Source organism: Gopherus evgoodei, chromosome 1 (genome assembly GCF_007399415.2).
Source record: "Gopherus evgoodei ecotype Sinaloan lineage chromosome 1, rGopEvg1_v1.p, whole genome shotgun sequence".
In the NCBI taxonomy this organism is placed as follows: domain Eukaryota; kingdom Metazoa; phylum Chordata; order Testudines; family Testudinidae; genus Gopherus; species Gopherus evgoodei.
The window spans coordinates 95,581,669-95,600,069 of record NC_044322.1 but is presented as its reverse complement, the minus strand read 5'-3'; the positions used below and the strand labels follow the sequence as shown (position 1 = coordinate 95,600,069).

At 38.0% G+C, this 18,401-nt stretch overlaps 1 protein-coding gene across 2 annotated transcripts in view; it reads left to right on the top strand.

Moving 5' to 3' along the window:
- Window positions 1-18,401, top strand: part of UGGT2 (UDP-glucose glycoprotein glucosyltransferase 2) — a 292,503-nt gene that overhangs the window by 84,399 nt on the left and 189,703 nt on the right. For both annotated transcript variants that reach the window (XM_030567566.1, XM_030567556.1), the window contains exons 11-14: window positions 2,204-2,295; window positions 6,609-6,759; window positions 12,557-12,676; window positions 16,152-16,237. In XM_030567566.1, coding sequence (XP_030423426.1) covers window positions 2,204-2,295; window positions 6,609-6,759; window positions 12,557-12,676; window positions 16,152-16,237 — 449 coding nt within the window. The remainder of the gene's footprint in view (window positions 1-2,203; window positions 2,296-6,608; window positions 6,760-12,556; window positions 12,677-16,151; window positions 16,238-18,401) is intronic.

The window sequence follows — 18,401 nt, the reverse complement described above, 5'->3', positions numbered from 1 at the left end:
AAAGGCTGAGGGGCACGCCTTCTCTTATTTGTTCCCTCCCTTCCAGCCTAGTATCAGGCAGATTCTTCTCATTCATAGTTAGAAAGCATGTGTGGTAGCCCTATCATAGCATTCCTTCTCAGATCTGAACCTTAGAGTTCAGAAAATGAGATACTAGCACCTGAATCCTCTAAGCTTAATTACCAGCTTAGATCTGATAGCACTGCCACCACCCAAAAATATAGTGTTTTGGGGCACTCTGACCTCCCCAACCTTCCCTGAGGACTCCAAGAACCCAGATCCCTTGAGTTCTTAAAACAAGGAGAAATAAACCATTCTCCCCACCTTTCCCCCTCTCAGAATTTCCCTCCCTGGGCTAGCCTGAGAGATACTGATCTAACCTCTAAATCACCATACAGAGAAGCATCTCCCTTCCCTTCCACCAAGAGGCAAACAGATTCAAGGAAAACAAAGAGAGATTCTATCTCCCCCCCACCCGTCCCGGTGAGTATCCCAATCCCCTGGAATAACACAAGGGAAACAAGGAAGAAAAAATCAGGTTCTCAAAAAAACAACAAAAAAACCCAACAAGAAATCTTTTAATAAAAGGAAGGAAAAAATAAAGAATTATCTCTGTAACTTCAAGATGTAAATCTTACAGGGTCCTATAGCTTACAGACACCAGAAAGAGACTTTCCCCCCAGTACCAATACAAATCAGAATATTCCCAGCAACTACACATATAAAAGTTAACCAGCCAGATCCACAATTGCAAATAGAGTAAAAACAATCAAAAAGCCTAAACCGCCTGTTTTTACTTACTATATGAAAAGAAACTTAGAGAGCCTGTAGTAATGTCTGGTCTCTCTCAGACCCTCCGAGAGAAGAACACACAAAGAACGCACACAAAAGCTTTCCTCCACCCAAATTTAAAAGTATCTTGTCTTCTGGTCAGATGTCCAGTTCCCTGCTTTTAACCCTTTACAGGTACAAGAGACATTAACCCTTAACAATCTGCTTATGACAAGCCCCCATTCAGATGCTACTATCCTTTCTGGTTGCTAAATTTGTCTCTTTTTTCTCAGTTCAGTATAGAGTATCTTCTCCCTTTGTGATCTAGGCCCATGTGGGTGAGTTGCATTGCCTTCACTAGTATCAGGTGTCCACCAGGAGGAGTGTAAGGGAGCGTTCCAACTATATGTAGAGGTCTGACCATGATAGAAGTGCTCACTTTCTCCCCTTTTCAGAATGTCGTTGCTCCCCTACCCCATGCCTAGTTTTGGAAGTGAAGAAATGTTCTCTTGGCCGCTGATTCCTCTTGCTCCATTTCCATGTATTTTCCCAGTGGAAAAAAGAGAGATCCACATCATACAAAACTCAGAGCAGCTTTTCTGCTGCTGCTGCTGTTAAACACCCTCTTGTAGAGCTGGGGATGTATGTCTGAGCTGCCTCCAGAGCAGCACAGGAGTGTGATGTCATGTGTAGTTCATGAGACAGGAAGTGCAACTGATTATTAACAGCAGCAACTGCATAGCAAGTGCTGTCAAATGCATAAAGGAAACAAATTGGGGGAAACATGGAAAAATAGTTTTTCTTTAACTCTTACAGTTTTAGTGATTTCACCTGTAATATTAGAAGGTAACAGTTCTTTATACAGAAGTGTGTTTTTTAAGTTTGACCTTGTCTCTTAAATGTTGCAAAACACCGTGTTTTGCATTTTGTAATATAGAGGCTAACATCTGAGGAAGCTGCCCTTCAATGTTTATATGCTACCTCTGAGTGGCAATTCTGTAGTATGCAACAAAGGTGGGGTTTTGTTTGCTTTTGCTTGTTTGGGGAGAAAATGGCCTGGATAGTTTTTGAAGAATTAAGTGCCACTTTCCTATATTGCTGAGAAGTATCAATTTTCTAACAAGAAACATTAAGAATATATTATGTTTATATTATAAAACCAGCGTAAACCACATTTTATGTTTTCTATAGCTTTTTCATTTGTAATAGCATTCAAAATATGTAAGATTCTGTTTAGAACAGGATTTTTTCTATTTTGTTCTGCTAAAATTCTCATGAAAGGGTTTGTTTTTAAATATGGAGATCAGATTTTCCATGTATTCCATAAAATGTGCAGGTATTGTAGGATTTATTTTAAGTTCTAAAAAAGTTTTTGTTTTATTGTTGACATTTATCTTAGAAAACTAGCAATTTTTCCACTTTCCCTTTCAAGCATTTCCATGAAATCCTCGGAATTCAGCCTGGAGAAGCACGTTTATTTCTAAATGGTCTTCCTATTGACTTGGATTTTCATGATCCATTTAGGTAAGTGTTTCATTATTAAATTTGTAAGTTCTACAGTTTGTAGAATTAACAGGTTTTTTGTGTTCACAATGTTAGATAATATTCTGTGTTCCATACTTTGAGATGTGTCAGATTTATAACTTCAGTATTACAATTGCAAAAAGGGTTTCATAAGGAGGAGGGACAAAACTTGTTCACCTTAACCTCTAAGGATAGAACAAGAAGCAATGGGCTTAAACTACAGCAAGGGAGGTTTAGGTTGTACATTAGGAAAAAGTTCCTAACTGTCAGGGTGGTTAAACACTGGAATAAATTGCCAAGGAAGGTTGAGGAATCTCCATCTCTGGAGATATTTAAGAGTAGGCTAGATAAATATCTATCAGGGATGGTCTAGACAGTATTTGGTCCTGCCATGAGGGCAGGGGACTGGATTCGATGACCTCTTGAGGTCTCTTCCAGTCCTAGAATCTATGAATTCAGATTCTTGTAGAGTATATATGAAATACAAGTGACATGGCTTTGTATGTGAACATTTTATGGTGCTATATGATAGTATTTTCTCTTGGAATATCTTATTTACAGATAGGACAACTTGCTATGCAAACTGAAAATAGAGAATGGGAGGAATACTGTATGCATATGTAAAACAGGTGTAGAAAGTCTTTATTTTTTTAAAGATAAATTACATGAATTACAATGCATTACATTCTCATCTTCATAATTTTTAGAAAGTTAAGGTAGTCAGCTAGGAGTGACATTTTGTATCACATTATGCTTCATTAGAGAGATAAGGTAGATGAGGTAATATCGTTTAGTGGACCACTTATTATTTATTAAACTTCATTGACAGAAGCATTGTAAGGCTTATTTTTTATTTTATTTTTTGTTTGATTGAACATTTTTTGGATGTCTGAAATAAGCCTTTTTTAACATCACAATTTTTTTTTCCAGTCAGTATAGTTCCAAATAGTGACCCCATGCTGCCTTTTGTGTCTTTATGAGGGACATACAAAGGAGAGGTGCAGTGTCTGTCATTATTTCAAGAAAAGAATGAAGGTCTTCAGAAATATGCTCCTCATACACCTAACAGAGCTGGCAGTGAGGCCTGCCTCAGCTCCAGGACCCTCAATTGTGTGCCCTGCTGCCTGCCCGCTGATGTTTCAGACAGACGCCTGGACTCAGATTCTTCTCCACAGAGAAAGAGGAGTCAGTCTTCTTTTCCAGGGTCTCCCCTGAATCAGGATCCATAAGATAGACTACAACCACTTGAAATCAAAGAAGGGTTCCTCTTGTTCTTCACAAAAAGACTTGGAACATCATCAGGACTCTTCAGCTGGGCCTTCAATCTCTGTCTCCCTGGTACTGCAGCAGGGAAATACCAGTACTGTGTTGTCAATTCTGGTACCAACAGACTCTGTTTTGGCATCACTATTGTTAGTACTGACAACAGCAAAAGCTTATGAGGTAGCCAAGGAATTTTCTCTGCCTTCCATCTCAAACTCTCCTGTGGTACAGGAGTCAACAGCGGTGGAAATGGCTTCCGCTGTCCTGGGCCTGTCTCTGGTGCAGAGACTGTTAGTGGTGCCAGTATCGGTACCAGTTAACTAATGTGGCACATATTTGGCCTCAGTACCATCTTCAGCACCAGCATACACAATGTCAGCACTAGTATGGCCTTCAACCTCAGTACTGGTTTTTCTCTCTGGCTCGGTGTTTGTGGCCTTGCTACTGGAATGTTCGTCGTAGTGGGTACTGCTTACAGTTTATACCTTGGCACTGACTACAAGGTCTTTCCGCAGCTACATTATCAACATCAGTGCTATAAAGGATCAATTTACGACGCCATACCCTCGACGTCTTGGGATGCATTTGTGGTACAGTCTATCATCCTGAACTCAGTATCGATGTTGGCATCTTCACAATGGGCTACAAATAAGTCAGGTCAGTTAGTGGCCTCATCTGGTTTGACACCCCTCAATACCAACTGACTACTTTGATAGCTCATCACAGTTGGGTTCAGTGGCTGTTTTGGAACTGCTGGGATGTTTCCCGATCCCCCCAGGTTTTAATCACCAGTTCAGTCAGAAGGTTGCCAGAATGTTTGGCAAAGCAGTTTGCAGAGCCACCTAGATTGGAAGCACACAGAGAAACTATTCGCCACAAGCAGCCAGTGATGCAGGAGGAACCAGTTGTACCACAGGAGGATCCATCAATTACTGTTAACCTGACTTCCTCACCTGTCGACTCAAGGATCGCACACTATTCTCCTGTTCCAGAGGATTTTAAGTCTTACCAGGTCCTGCTGAGGAAACAGGCCGAGGCTTTAGGCATTCAATCTAAGCTTGTGCATGAGAGCACTCACAAGCTTTTGGACATTATCCAGGTGGCTTCCTCAAGAGGGTAGCCCTCCAAATTAATGAGGCTCATCTAGAACTGGCAAAGACCTTATGGCACATACCAGCCTCCTTAGATCCTATAGCTAATCACACAGATAACAGTATTGTGGCCCACTGCAAGACTTCAAGTGTTTTTATTCCCATCCTGCCTCAAATTCCCTGCTAATTGTGGCTGCCAGTGAGATATCGCATCAGGGGAGATTTAAATAAACCCTCAAAGAAAAAGAGCCAATGAGACTCTTGTTTGGGAGAAAAAAATATTCCGACTCCTTTCTGCAGATGCAGATAGCAAACCGTCAAGTGCTCTTAGCTAAATAGGATTTTGTAAACTGGGACACAACATCAGGAAGGAATATAAGGCTTTCCTGGTAAAAGGTTGTATGGTAGCCAGGACGTTGCTCTAGTCTGTGCTTGATGCAACTTCTTTTAGAGGTTGTTCTCTGCGATAAAAGTGAGGGCAGCCTCACAGTTACAAAACTCGGGCATAGTCTTGGAGCTCCAGCAATCCATGAAGGGCATCTCATTTGGTCAGTTTTTGTTTTTGTATACAATTGATGAAACTACATTCATTTAAAGACCCTTGTGCTACACTTCGTTCACTGGGATTCTATGCAGACCCCTGCAGCTACAATATCAACATCTGTACTAGAAAGGATCTTTATACTAACCAAGGCAGTATAATTTTTCAAGAAGAAAGCACAAATCACAGAGAAGGAGACCCTTCTGCTCAACACTGCCAGCTTGTTCTCTGTCAGCTGTGAGTAAGCAGCTCATGTGAGTTCTCCTTCGAGGACAGCAATACATCATTGGTGATCTTCCTGCTCACCACTCCACATCCCTGTTTCGGGACAGAGTATCCCACTCCCTCAGTGCTTAGGAAGACATAATGTCAGAAAAATGGGTCCTAAACACTATGAGGTTGAGATATTCTATCCAGTACCTTTCCACCCCCTTTTTCTTCCCATCTATCCTGTCCCTTTTCATGGACCCATCTCATGAGTCATAGCTCCTTCAAGAAGTTTGGACTTTGCTCAATGTAGGAGCCACAGAAGAAGTTCCCATTCAACATGTTAGAAAGAGGTTTTATTCACAATATTTTCTTGATCCCCAAGTCCAAGGACCCAACATTCACTCAGTTGAAAATCAAGTTCAGAAGGACTGCTCAGTGGCAGTTCAGGAAATATTGCTTAATATGAGAAAGCAGTTCACTAGATCCACTTATTTGACTAAGTAGAAATGTTTTTCAGTCTGGCCCACTTTTCAGGGAATACATCCAGCAGAAGCTAAGATTCAAAACATTTTAGAGCACCTGTTCCTTCTCAAATCCTTGAGTCTTTCTCTAAGTTCCCCGAGAGTCCATATAACAGTGATCTCAGCTATCCAGCCATTGAGAGAGCCTTTTTTCCAACCTCATGGTCACTAGATTATCATTTATTATATAGCATTTTTTTCAAAACAGGCCTTGTATAATTGTTAAAAACATTGTATCATTATTCAATGTGATTTATGATTTTTCCTAGTTGAATAAATGTAATATGTGTTTAGTACTTTAATATAAAAATATATATATTTGGGAAAAAGTTTGCTGTACCTTATTTTTCAGATAAATTGGGATTTTTGGATTTTGTGATTGACAAAACTGTGACTTCTACATTTGCTTCCTGTGACAAACAGCTTGCCTTAACCATTGCTGCTCTGCAGAAAAACGTATAAACATAGTTACAATAGTGTCTTAATGCATTTTGGAAAGGGGTTTAAAATAATAGCTATTTATTTTTAATCTACTTTCAAGCATTTGATTGCAGAAAGAAGGCATTTTTGGGAACATTTTTAATACTAAAAGTATCCCTTTCTTCCTCAAACTTTTGGAATATGTTTCCCTGAATATGTCATTATAAAAACTTATATGTATAACTTGTTTTCTGTTTTAATACAAAGTATTTTGGAAACTCTTAAACTGGAAGGAAAAGTGCTTCATGGGCTTCATGACTTTGGAATCAAAGAGAAGGCTTTCAGCAAATTTATGGGATTACAGATCCATCCTGTGGATGACAGTTGTTCATTAGATATTCGTCACTCTTCGATAATAGTGAGTAGCCAAATAACTACTTAGTTTTACATTTTGCTGGTGACAAAATTTGCTAGTTTGTGTTTTTGAGTTGTATGTCTTTTTCTTACATATTTTCTGTTCTGTCAGCAATTGCATTGGAATTACAAGTCAAAAATATTAAACGTCAGTAAACCATGGAAAACATTTCAGGGTAAGGGACAATATCTGTCTATATAGCATAAACAGGTACATTTTACCTCAGGATGGGGTGCAGAGGTAAAATTTCTAGGCAGCATTAATGACTGCTTCTTCGAGCAGCTAGTTCTGGAATTCACAAGGAGAGAGACAAGTCTTGATTTAGTTCTAACTGGTGCACAGGATCTGGTCCAAGAAGCAAACCACTTGGTAATAGAGATCATAATGTAATTAAATTTAACATCCTTCTAGGGGGGAAATATCAAAGAAACCCACCACAGAATCATTTAACTTCATAAAGGGAAACTACATGAAAATTAGGAGGCTAGTTAAATGGAAATTAAAAAGCCAAAATAGTGAAATGCCTGCGTGAGAACTTTTTAGAAACACCATAAAAGAGGCTCAAACTGTATTTTTACCCGAAATTAAAGAAAACAATAACACAAAAGCGGTAACTGGACCAAAATAATGCACCCATGGCTAAACAACAGAGTAAAAGAGATGGTGAGAGACAAAAAGACATCTTTTAAATATTAGAAGTCAAATCCTACTGAGGAAAATGGAAAAGAATATAAATTCTGACAAGTCAAGTGTAAAAGTACAATAAGCAATAAGACAGGCCACAAAAGAATTTGAAGAGCAACTACCAAAACTAACAGCATTTTTTAAAGTACATCAGAAGCAGGAAGCCTGCAAAACAATCAGTGGGACCACTGGACAATGGAGGTGCTAAAGGAGCACTGATAAGATAAGGCCATTGCGGAAAAGCTAAATGAATTCTTTGCATCAGTCTTTACTGCAGAGAATGTGAGTAAGATTCCCTCACCTGAGCTATTCTTTTTAGTTGATAAATCTGAGGAACTGTCCCAGATTCAGGTGTCAATAGAGGAGGTTTTGGAACAAATCGATAAATTAAACAATATTAAGTCACCAGAATCAGATAGTATTCACTCAAGAGTTCTGAAGGAACTCAAATATGAAAATGCAGAGCTACTACCTCTGGTATGTCACTTATTGCTTCAATCAGCCTCTGTTCCAGATGACTGAAAGATAGATAATGTAATGTCGATTTTTAAAAAAAAGGCTCCAAAGGCAGTCTTGGTAATTTATAGCTCAGTTAGCCTATCTTCAGTAGCAGGCTAATTGGTTGAAACTACAGTAAAGAATAGAATTGTCAGACATATAGATGAACATGATTTGCTGGGGAAGAGTCAACACGGTTTTTGTAAAGGGAAATCATGCCTTACCAATCCATTAGAATTCTTTGAGGGGATCAAAAGATGTATTAACAAGGGTGATCCAGTGGATATAGTGTATCTGGACTTTCAGAAAGCCTTTGACAAGGCTTCTCACCAAAGGCTCTTGAGCAAAATAAGGAGACATGGGATAAGAGGGAAGGTCCTCTCGTGAATCAGTATCTGGTTAAAAGTTAGGAAACAAAGGGTAGGAATAAATGGTCCGTTTTCACAGTGAAGAAAGGCAAACAGCACGGTCCTCTAAGGATTTGGACTTGGACGTGTGCTGTTCAACATATTCATAAATGATCTGGAAAAAGGAGTAATCAGGAAATGGAAAAGTGTGCAGATGATACAAAATTATTCAAGATAAGTCAAAAGTTGACTGCAAAGAGTTACAGAGGGATCTCAAAACTGGGAGACTGGACAACAAAATGGCAGATTTAATTCAGTGTTGGTAAATACAGAGTAATGCACATTGGAAAACATAATCACAAATATACATATAAAATGATGGGTCTAAATTAGCTGTTACCACTCAAGAAAGAGATGTTAGAATTATCCTGGATAGTTTTCTGAAAACATCTGCTCAATATGCAGTGTGGTAGTCTAAAAGCCAACAGAATGCTACATTACCCAATGAAATTAAAAGGCAGTAGGCTTAAGACAAACATAAGTAAGTACTTCTTAATGCAACATTCAGTTAACCTGTGTATCTCGTTGCCAGAGGATGTTGTAAATGCCAGAAGTATAACTAGGTTCAAAAAAGAAAAGTTCGTGGAGATAGGTTCATCAGTGGCTATTAGCCAAGATGTTCAGGGATGCAAACCCATGTTCTGGGTGTCTCTAACCCTCTGACAGACAGAAGATGGGACTGGACGACAAGGGATGGAACACTCGATAAATTTCCCTGTTCTGTTAATTCCCTCTGAAGCATCTGGCACTGGCCTCTGTCAGAAGACAGGATACTGGACTGAGTGGATCATTGATATGACCCAGTATGACCATTCTTATATTCTTATGTTCATAAAATGGATAACATTTTACCATATATTATGAATATTTTCCTATATCCTATTCAAAACTTCAAATTCTGAGGATATTTAAAGGAAAAGAAGATGTGTTAAATATCTACTTTTACTACAACTGAACAATAATCTCTGCACTCACAAAGGACCTTTCATCTGACTGTCTAAACTTTGTACCAAATATGAATTTAGCCTCATAGTACCTTTCTGTGGTAGATGACTGTGAAACCCATTTTACAGATGAAAGAACTGAGCCGCAGAGATTAATTGTCTGTCCATAGTTACTCAATAACTCAGTGACAGTCAGGAAGAGGACCCAGAAATTTTTACTCCCAGGCTCCTGTTCTACTCACTAAACGCACTCTCCCTGTTTTTAGCCGTGTCATAGAATTTGATACAATTTGCTCTTGCAGCCTTGTTTATATGTGGAAAAAGCAGTAAAAATATTAATTATTCCTCATCTGAAGGCACCGTATGTCATTCTTTAATTTATTAACTATACACAGGCTTCCATGAAAAACAGTTAAAGAACAGTCTGCAGTGACAAATGATATATGTCCTTTAATTGAGGAAGAAATTGAAAAGGAAAAAAAACCTCATGGAATGCCAAATTGCCTCTTTATTGAAAACTAATGATAACTGAGCAAATTTTAGTCTTTTATTGTTATCTATATTATCATTACAGTCTAGTAGGTTCAATCCAGACTAGTGAGGGGTTGTGTCACTACCTGTCCTGTAACCTTGGATGCCTCTCAGTGCTTTGCTTTTGTAGCTTCCAACCTTGGCTGCTCACAACCAGCAAACAGGTCACACCCTGAGTGTCTGTGTACTAGACAACTCTGGCTCAGCAGCTTTTCCTCCAGAAGCCTGTCTGCATCCGCACAGTCTTACTCTGGCTTCCATCAGCCTTAGTTACTACTTTCAGGGTGATCTGAACACATTCTCAGTCACAGATTTTCCCAAAACCATGGGCTCTGCAGTGTCCAGCCCTCTCCTGGACAATTTAGAGAGATAATATGGTTCATTTGTCCCTTTAAAGATACAGAACACATCACTGCTTATTAACTTAACTGGGGGTAAATACACCCTTCCCTTTAAACACAGCACTGAGTTGGTTTATGGTAATGCTCAATAATTTTATTAATAAAATATACGTAAGATTAAGTAAGTTAAAGTATAAAGAATGAAAACAGAAAGTTACAAGTAAAACAAAACAAAATATGCTTCTAAAGGTCTAAAACTTAATCTAGCAAGATACAGGCTTTGTTCAGTATGGTTTCTCTCACCAGTCACTTTTCTTCCTAGCCATAGCTGATTTTCTCCTTCGTCAGGCTCTTCCACAAAAGTATGAGATGCTGGCTTCCCTTGTTGTCTTAGGTGAAAAATCTTTACCTAGGCAGGTTTGTCACCTATATTCAGTTCTAGAGACTTCAGACTCCTCTTGTTTGAAGGACCCATCTTTGTCAGCTTGCAAGAACTCTAGCTTCTGAAGTCTGTCCAGTGATGGATGTCAAAGATGGCTTCAATGAACTTGTTTCAAGAGGCAGGATGACCTCATGGTGTTCTTCTCTTTCTGTGGGCTTCCAATCCCACTGTTTGATTTCTATATAAATAAGACTTCCCTTGTTTGATTCCACCATGCTTAATTTACACAGGAGATAGGTAGATAGCTGTGACATACCCTCCTGTCTGGGCAGACTGTACCTTATGTCAATGAATATCCATGATTCCTTACGTAGTATTAATACATACATTCCACAGTGATATTAATCACCAATGTGTCATTACCTTCAGAAAGGATCTCACTCTATTCACTCTTATAATACAGTAATATTGTATACAATCTCTTGATTCAGTTGCTTATCACTTGAAGTTCAGCCCCGTTATATAGACCAGTAAACCTTTTAAATAGATTCTTCTGAAGGTTACCCCTCAGAGTAAAGTTTATTCTAGGAGTGCAGAAGGCAACATGGAGTCTGCTGGAGAAAGAGGCTCCATGCTCTTTTTTTCCCTCCCACTTGTGTTTGCCGAAATGCAAATTGTTTTATTCCTTGCCATCTCCTCCACCTAATGTCATGATGAACCTGTTTAATGTTTACATGTAAATTGAGGTAAACACTCTTTCCTTTGTTGGCATACCTGGTCTGCACACACCTTAGTTATAATTACAGTATATATTCATAACTCTTAATAACCATCACATACATACATCATACAAGAAAACTAATGATTAGTGAGTTATTAGTTTTCAAAAGATACCTCATAAGGCATATTTTGTATAAAGATTATATATATGATGTGAATGCAGGAGTGCTTAGTGTCACAATTTACATACTCCCATGAGTGATAGAATATTTGTTTTACTTGTTTGATATTTGATATAACTTTTCTGCTCTGAGAGAACTGAAATTGATTTTAGTCATACTGCAGCACAGAATTACAATTCTATCTTTCCTCTGATTAGGTAATGATAATCTTAAAGATCTTTTTTCCTTTTCCTTGTTTCTGTTAGATCAATGTTTCATTACATACCTTAATTCAAAAACCCTAAGGATCTGATTTAAAGGGGGAAAAAAACCTAAAAGTATTATTGCTTCTCAGCATTTTCAGGAAATTTGATATGCCACCTGCATTTAGTTTTTAATAGTTATGTGCCATCATATTTTAGGACAGGTAATAGAATTCTGATGTTTTTAAACAAGTCCCACTCACCTATGTTTATATACTTCAGTAGTATACTCAGTATTGCCTGGATCCAGCAGAGCAGTTAAGCACAAGTAGTTTTAAGCACATGTTTAAACATGGATCTAAATGATACTAAACAAAAGAAGATTTGTACTTCGGTGACAACTTCTGTTTATTCAAATAAACTTATCTTAGGCCAGGTGTGCACTAGAAGCTTTTGTTCATATAGTGCTGTCAGTTAGGGATCTACTTTTAGTTGACATTTATATATGATAAAATCATATAGTATAGCTGCCATTATACTGGCATAAAAGTGCTTTTGCCAGCATAGCACACTTCATTCACCCAACTGGTATAGGTACTTTTTTTGGTGGTATAAGCATCTACACTAGCAAAGTTTTGCTGCTGTAGCTATACCAGAAAACTTTTAAGATTAGACTAGGCCTTACAATTTCATCTATTTGAAGTGTTACATATAACAACAAATTAGGATTCCTATTTTTATATTTTAGAGTCTATTTTCTATTACTCTCTCATTTAGAAAGAAGCTGGTCCTTTTTACTTGCTCCGCCAGCTGTTGTGAGAAAATAGTGTGTTTATTAGCATGGCTTTGGCTATAAATATGTGATTCAATGGTAAACCTTTGTGGCCTTTCTGAATGACTCACTTGTGTGTTTTTGTTTTGTTTTTTAGTGGGTCAATGACATAGAAAAAGATCACATCTACAGCAAATGGCCCACAAGTTTCCAGGAACTGCTTAAGCAAACATTTCCAGGAGTTATACCGCAGATTAGGCGCAATTTGTATAATTTGGTAAGTTTTGAGTTTCTTATGTTAGGTGAATATTCATGTATTGCTGCCTAGTGTATGAACAGCACTATGTATGAATCTTTTTTTTTAATGAGGAAATATATATAGCATTGCATTTAGTTTTAGGTTTGCTGGAAATTCACATTTTTCATTTAGAACCTTGAAATCTTACCTAAAATTTTCTAGTTCATTAAATAATATATAAATATCAGGCCTGATTTTCAGAATTGCTAAATTTCTGTGGCTGCCGTTAACTGTAGATGGCATTCTGCGTGTTTTTGTTTGTACTGAAAATTAGACTTATTTATTACAAAAGGCATTACATTTCAATAAAAATGTTATCAGAATTACAATTAATGTTAAATTGTATAAGGTACAATAAAGACTACTTAATACCACAGACACTTCTTTAATCTGTATGTATAAAAATCACGTAACTCTTCATTATAAATGTCACATTGCCTTGTGTAGTTTGTCATGTAACAAAATAATAATAATAATAAAAGCAAAGATATTGGCATTGCCCAGTTAAATACTTCTCAATGTGCAGGAGTTGAGAGGTGGAATTAAAGTTGACACAATAAGCTTAATTCTGGATTTCCTGGGCCCAGTTATCATGTTGGTTGAGTGTGGGGATGTGTGTTCAAATACCAATGACGTCAGAGGGAGTTGTGCATTCACAAGTGATGAGTTCCTCAGGTCAGTTAACCTTTGTGATCTTAAAACGCAGACTTTCTATTCAGGTAATAGCGTCTTGTTTTTTTAATCAAAACATTGTTATATTAGGGAGTACTTTAATCTCCTGTCTCTCTTATTTTATTCCCATCTTGGCTATTTCCATGAATATTAGATGCTAAACTTCAGTATATGTATCAGGTTACTGCTTGTATTGTACAGTACCATGCTGATTTACAGCATCAGGCCACCATGGAATCTTTCACAGAGATAAAGGTCAGAGCAGGAGCAACCATTATCACTAAAGCTCAAAGGTATAAATACTAACACCACCTGCTTTTAGAGAAGAACAGAAATTTATGCCCCATTTGATACCTATTTTAGAACACAACCCTAATTATGGTGTTGCTACCAGGTGCCATCAGAATATTATGAGCAGATGGTATACTACTGACATTGGTGAGCTGCTGGTAGAAATTAGACTGCATTGCTGAGTTAAGGCAGTGGGAGTTATGACAGTGGCAGTCTAATCTAGGCTATACGGACACATTCAGTGGGAGCTAGAAGGAATGTAGATTCAGCGCACAGGAATTTAAGAAGATCAACTGGTTCCACTTACTGAAAAACCAGTTCATTTGAAATTCCACTGATTTGTGAGATGAAATTTTCACACTCTAAAATGTTTTTGTGCTCTCTGGGATGGAAGGGAGAGTAAATTGGGGTTAGAGTGCAGCGTTGCCACAGTCCAGCTGAAGGAGTCTGAACTCAAAGGAGGAATGCAGTTGTGGATAGGGGAGGAGGTAGAGGGAAGCCTGACTTGCTTCTGTTGTGGTGAAATGAGCACAACTAACTACTGAGTGGGAGTGCCCATGTATAGGAAATTCTATTTTATATATTGCATATAGAAATCACATTAAAAAATATAAAGTTTGCAAAGTAAAGTATTTAAAAGTTAGGAAATCCCAATTAGGGCTGCCCATGGACTCTCTCTGCTCTTAGATCTTGTGTATGGTGCCCTGTGGCTCTGGGGAGAAACAACTACAGGGAAAGTCCTGCTCAGTCCATGCACCCCTGTGTTGTAGCATGCTCATTACAAACAGAATCTTTGGCAAAAAATACATCCCTGACACATCCTTAATAATATCCCCTTATTAAATGTCAGTACTCTGCTACAACGCATGAAGGCGCTAGAACTTTTTAGTGAAGTGGCTGTAAAAAAATTAACATGTGCAAAACAATGTATTCTTCCCTAACCTAATTCTGAGAAACAGCTAAACTGTTTGAGGGTTAGTGAGGCATATACCTGGCGCAGAAAATTTCGAACCAAGTTTGACAAAGTTATAAACAACTGAAAATGCGGTCTTATAATGGGAAGTGTCAGGCAGCCATAAGTATAGGTGTTACTGCCTGTATCATCTATAATTTTTAACATGTGATTTTGTAATGCAATACTATATCACAATGCATATGCACAAGGGGATAGACTTTAACTTTGGCATTCCATGATTTTTGACTTTCTTAACCGTGCAGTCTTAAAACAAAGTTATTCATTTGAAATATTAATACATAAAATATTGAAGATAATGTTAACTAGTTTAGGCATTTTAAAATTAGTTATAAAGTAAATATTTCAGAAGAAGAAGCTCAAAATAAAACACAACAGTATATAAAATAAAAATGTATATGTTTATAATGATAATAATAATAATGTGTGCGCTTATTGGTGTGTCTATATATAATAGAAAGAGTGTGTGTGTGTGTGCACACATAATTAAATATTGGTTTTGGAATATAAGACTCTCTGTTATAGAAACTTTACAATATAAGTATCACAGGGGTAGCCGTGTTAGTCTGGATCTGTAAAAGCAGCAAAGAGTCCTGTGGCATCTTATAGACTAACAGACGTTTTGGAGCATGAGCTTTCGTGGGTGAATACCCACTTCGTCAGATGCATGTAGTGGAAATTTCCAGGTTAGTCTATAAGGTGCCACAGGACTCTTTGCTGCTTTTACAATATAAGAAAAGGCATCATTGTCTTTTAATCAAAGAATAGGGTTTGGAGTTTTTTTGCACATTTGTATAAAATATTGTTATATGTACTGTATGTTGAACAGGAGGCAAATTACAATGAACACTAAACTGGATAGCATTGCAGGGCTGAATATCTAAGGTCTCAGTTCTGTAATCTGATCCACATACAGACAAGACTCCCCCCAGGTGGATTAGTTGCAGTTTCAGCTTCTTAGATTGCAAGTAAGAGATTATTTTGCATTCCAAGTTAAAACAAACAAATCCAACAACAGCAACAACAAAAACTGAAAACAAAAATGCAGCAGGGAGGAAGGTGAAGGTTTTTCTTTCAAAGTAAAATATATTTCTTATTTTTGCCAACAAAGTTAGATGGCATAGATTGTTTAGGCTTTACATATCTATTTAGCCTTTAGTGTTCTCATTTTTCAAGGTATATTTAGGAAGTGACAGCAAATTTAGAACAAGGCATGAGTTTATGAAAAATATATAGCTCTCTAATTTTCAAAAAGAGAGTGGTGATTGTACAGCTGTGGTGAAATGTAGTTGGTGGTTATCTCAAAATTTTCAGCTTTTAGTACAATACATAAACTCTGGAGTTGTTTTTATATGTACCCCTAATATTTTTTTGTGATGAATTTCTGAGATGACAATTGAGACCTGTATGTAGGGCTGCAGAACTCCTTCTGGAATCTCTGTACTACTTTGTATTTTAAATCTGAAAGGAACTAAAAGGATTATATATTGACTATATTATGTATTTTTCTCCTATTAGGTATTGTTTATTGATCCTGTCCAGGAACATGCAGCTGATTTTGTGAAACTAACAGAATTATTCTATCACCACAATATACCACTTAGGTAATGTAAAATTGCAATGTTAATTGATGTTATCTGCTTTTTGATGAGTACTACTTCTCTCTCATCATTTCCCAGTCTGAAAGAGAAAGATGTGAAGTGAAACTCAATTGTCCAGCATAGCTATGTAAAACGCTATCACTGGGCTTACTAGTTGGCCTAGTTGTGTTTAACATACTGTAGCACTTAGTTTTCATGAGAAAATAGTTTTCCAAAGGCTGGTAGGTTGCAGTTACTCTGTAAGAACATGTGGAGAATGACCAGATAAAATTTTCCTGGATTTTAGCATCATAAATAATCCCAACGGATGTCAATGTGGAACTTCTATTTAAAGCAAAACATTAAAAAAGCATGCACATGGTTGATGTACAATGATATAGGATGTGTTGATGAATTCAGTTCTTTGGATAGAGGTTTTGCTTTACATGATTTTATTGGTGTACTATAAATAAATAAATAAATAACTAGAGCCTACATTTTAAATGGAACTTTTAAATCAAGTACTTCAAGCACCCATTGTTTCCTAGGATCATTTTTGTTGATTTTTTTATTGCTAAATTTCCTTTTAAGATTTTAATATTCCTGTTTTTTTCCCCTCCATTTTCTTTGATTTTTCTTTTATGGAATTTTAGAAAAGTGATGGCTTCAAGTGGTGTTGCATACCATCTGAACATGTGTTACATGGATAGACGTTATCACTGTTTGTTTTTCCTGAGGGTTCCTGGGGAAATTTATTTTAAAATGTTTTCAAGAATGTTGCCTCTATTGGTGAAATGCATTTTAAACTGTATTTTGCTTCTCCTGTTGAGCGTGTATATCTGACTCTGTGATACAGGCAGTCCTCAAAGTTAACATTTGACTTGGGTGTGAGGACTGTGTCAGAGTGGTCTATTTCAATTTTTGTCCTCCAAATATTGTTTCATTAACAGTATCCACTAGTTTCCATGTTATGGAATTGTCAGTGTTATGGCTTCCTTTGTGGTACTTGACTTTCACTGTGAGGTCAAAGAGCCACATCATCGAGGTAGGGAACTGCATATTCTCCCAATCCTGCTAGTAGACCATCTACCAGCTTTTGGAAGGTGGCAGGTGCATTTTGCAGCCTGAAAGGAAGCACATTAAATTCATACACCTCTGTGTGGGTGATGAATGCTGACCTTTCCTTGGCAGGTTCATCTTGCGATACTTGCCAGTACCCCTTGGTTAAGTCTGTTGTAGATATGAACTGGGCACGTCCTAACTTCTCCAATAGCTCATCGGTGCGTGGCATTGGATAGTTGTGTGGATGAGTTACCTCATTTAGCTTATGATAGTCCACGCAAAAGCGTATTTCCCCATCTGGTTTGGGTACCAGAATCACTGGAGATGCCCATGCATTGGTAGATGAGCGGATTATACCGATCTGTAGCATGTTCTGAATCTCCCGTTCTATAGCAGCTTGGCAATGAGGAGACACCCGGTAGGGTGGTGTTCTAATTGGGTGAGCATTACCTGTGTCAATGGAGTGGTATGCCCTCACAGTCCGTCCTGGGGTGGCTGAGAACAATGGGACAAAGCTAGTGCACAGCTCCCTGATTTGTTGCTGCTGCAGACGTTCCAGGGTGGTGGAGAGGGTCACCTCTTCCACGCCACCATCACTTTTTCCTTCGTAGTAGACACCTTCAGGCCACTCAGCGTCATCTCCTCCCTGGGCTGTAAACTGGCAAACCTGTAAGTCTCTGAAATAAAAGGGCTTGAGAGAATTAACATGGTAAACTCTAGGCTTTAGGGAGGAATTGGGAAATACTATGAGGTAGTTAACAGCTCCCAGGCACTCTTGGACCGTGAATGGCCCTTCTCATGATGCTTCCATTTTATGGGCCTGTTGCGCCTTCAAGACCATAACCTGGTCTCCTACCTTGAAGGAACGCTCTCTGGTATGTCTATCATTCCAGGCCTTTTGTTTTTTTTTAGCCTCCTTTAGGTTTTCTCTAGCAAGGGCTAAAGAGTGTCGGAGGGTGCTTTTTAGGTTGCTTACAAAGTCCACAATGTTAGTCCCTGGAGAAGGCATAAACCCCTTCCATTGCTGCTTCACCAACTGTAATGGCCCCTTAACCTCGTGGCCATACACAAGTTCAAATGGTGAAAACCCTAAACTGGGATGTGGTACAGCCCTGTAGGCAAAAAG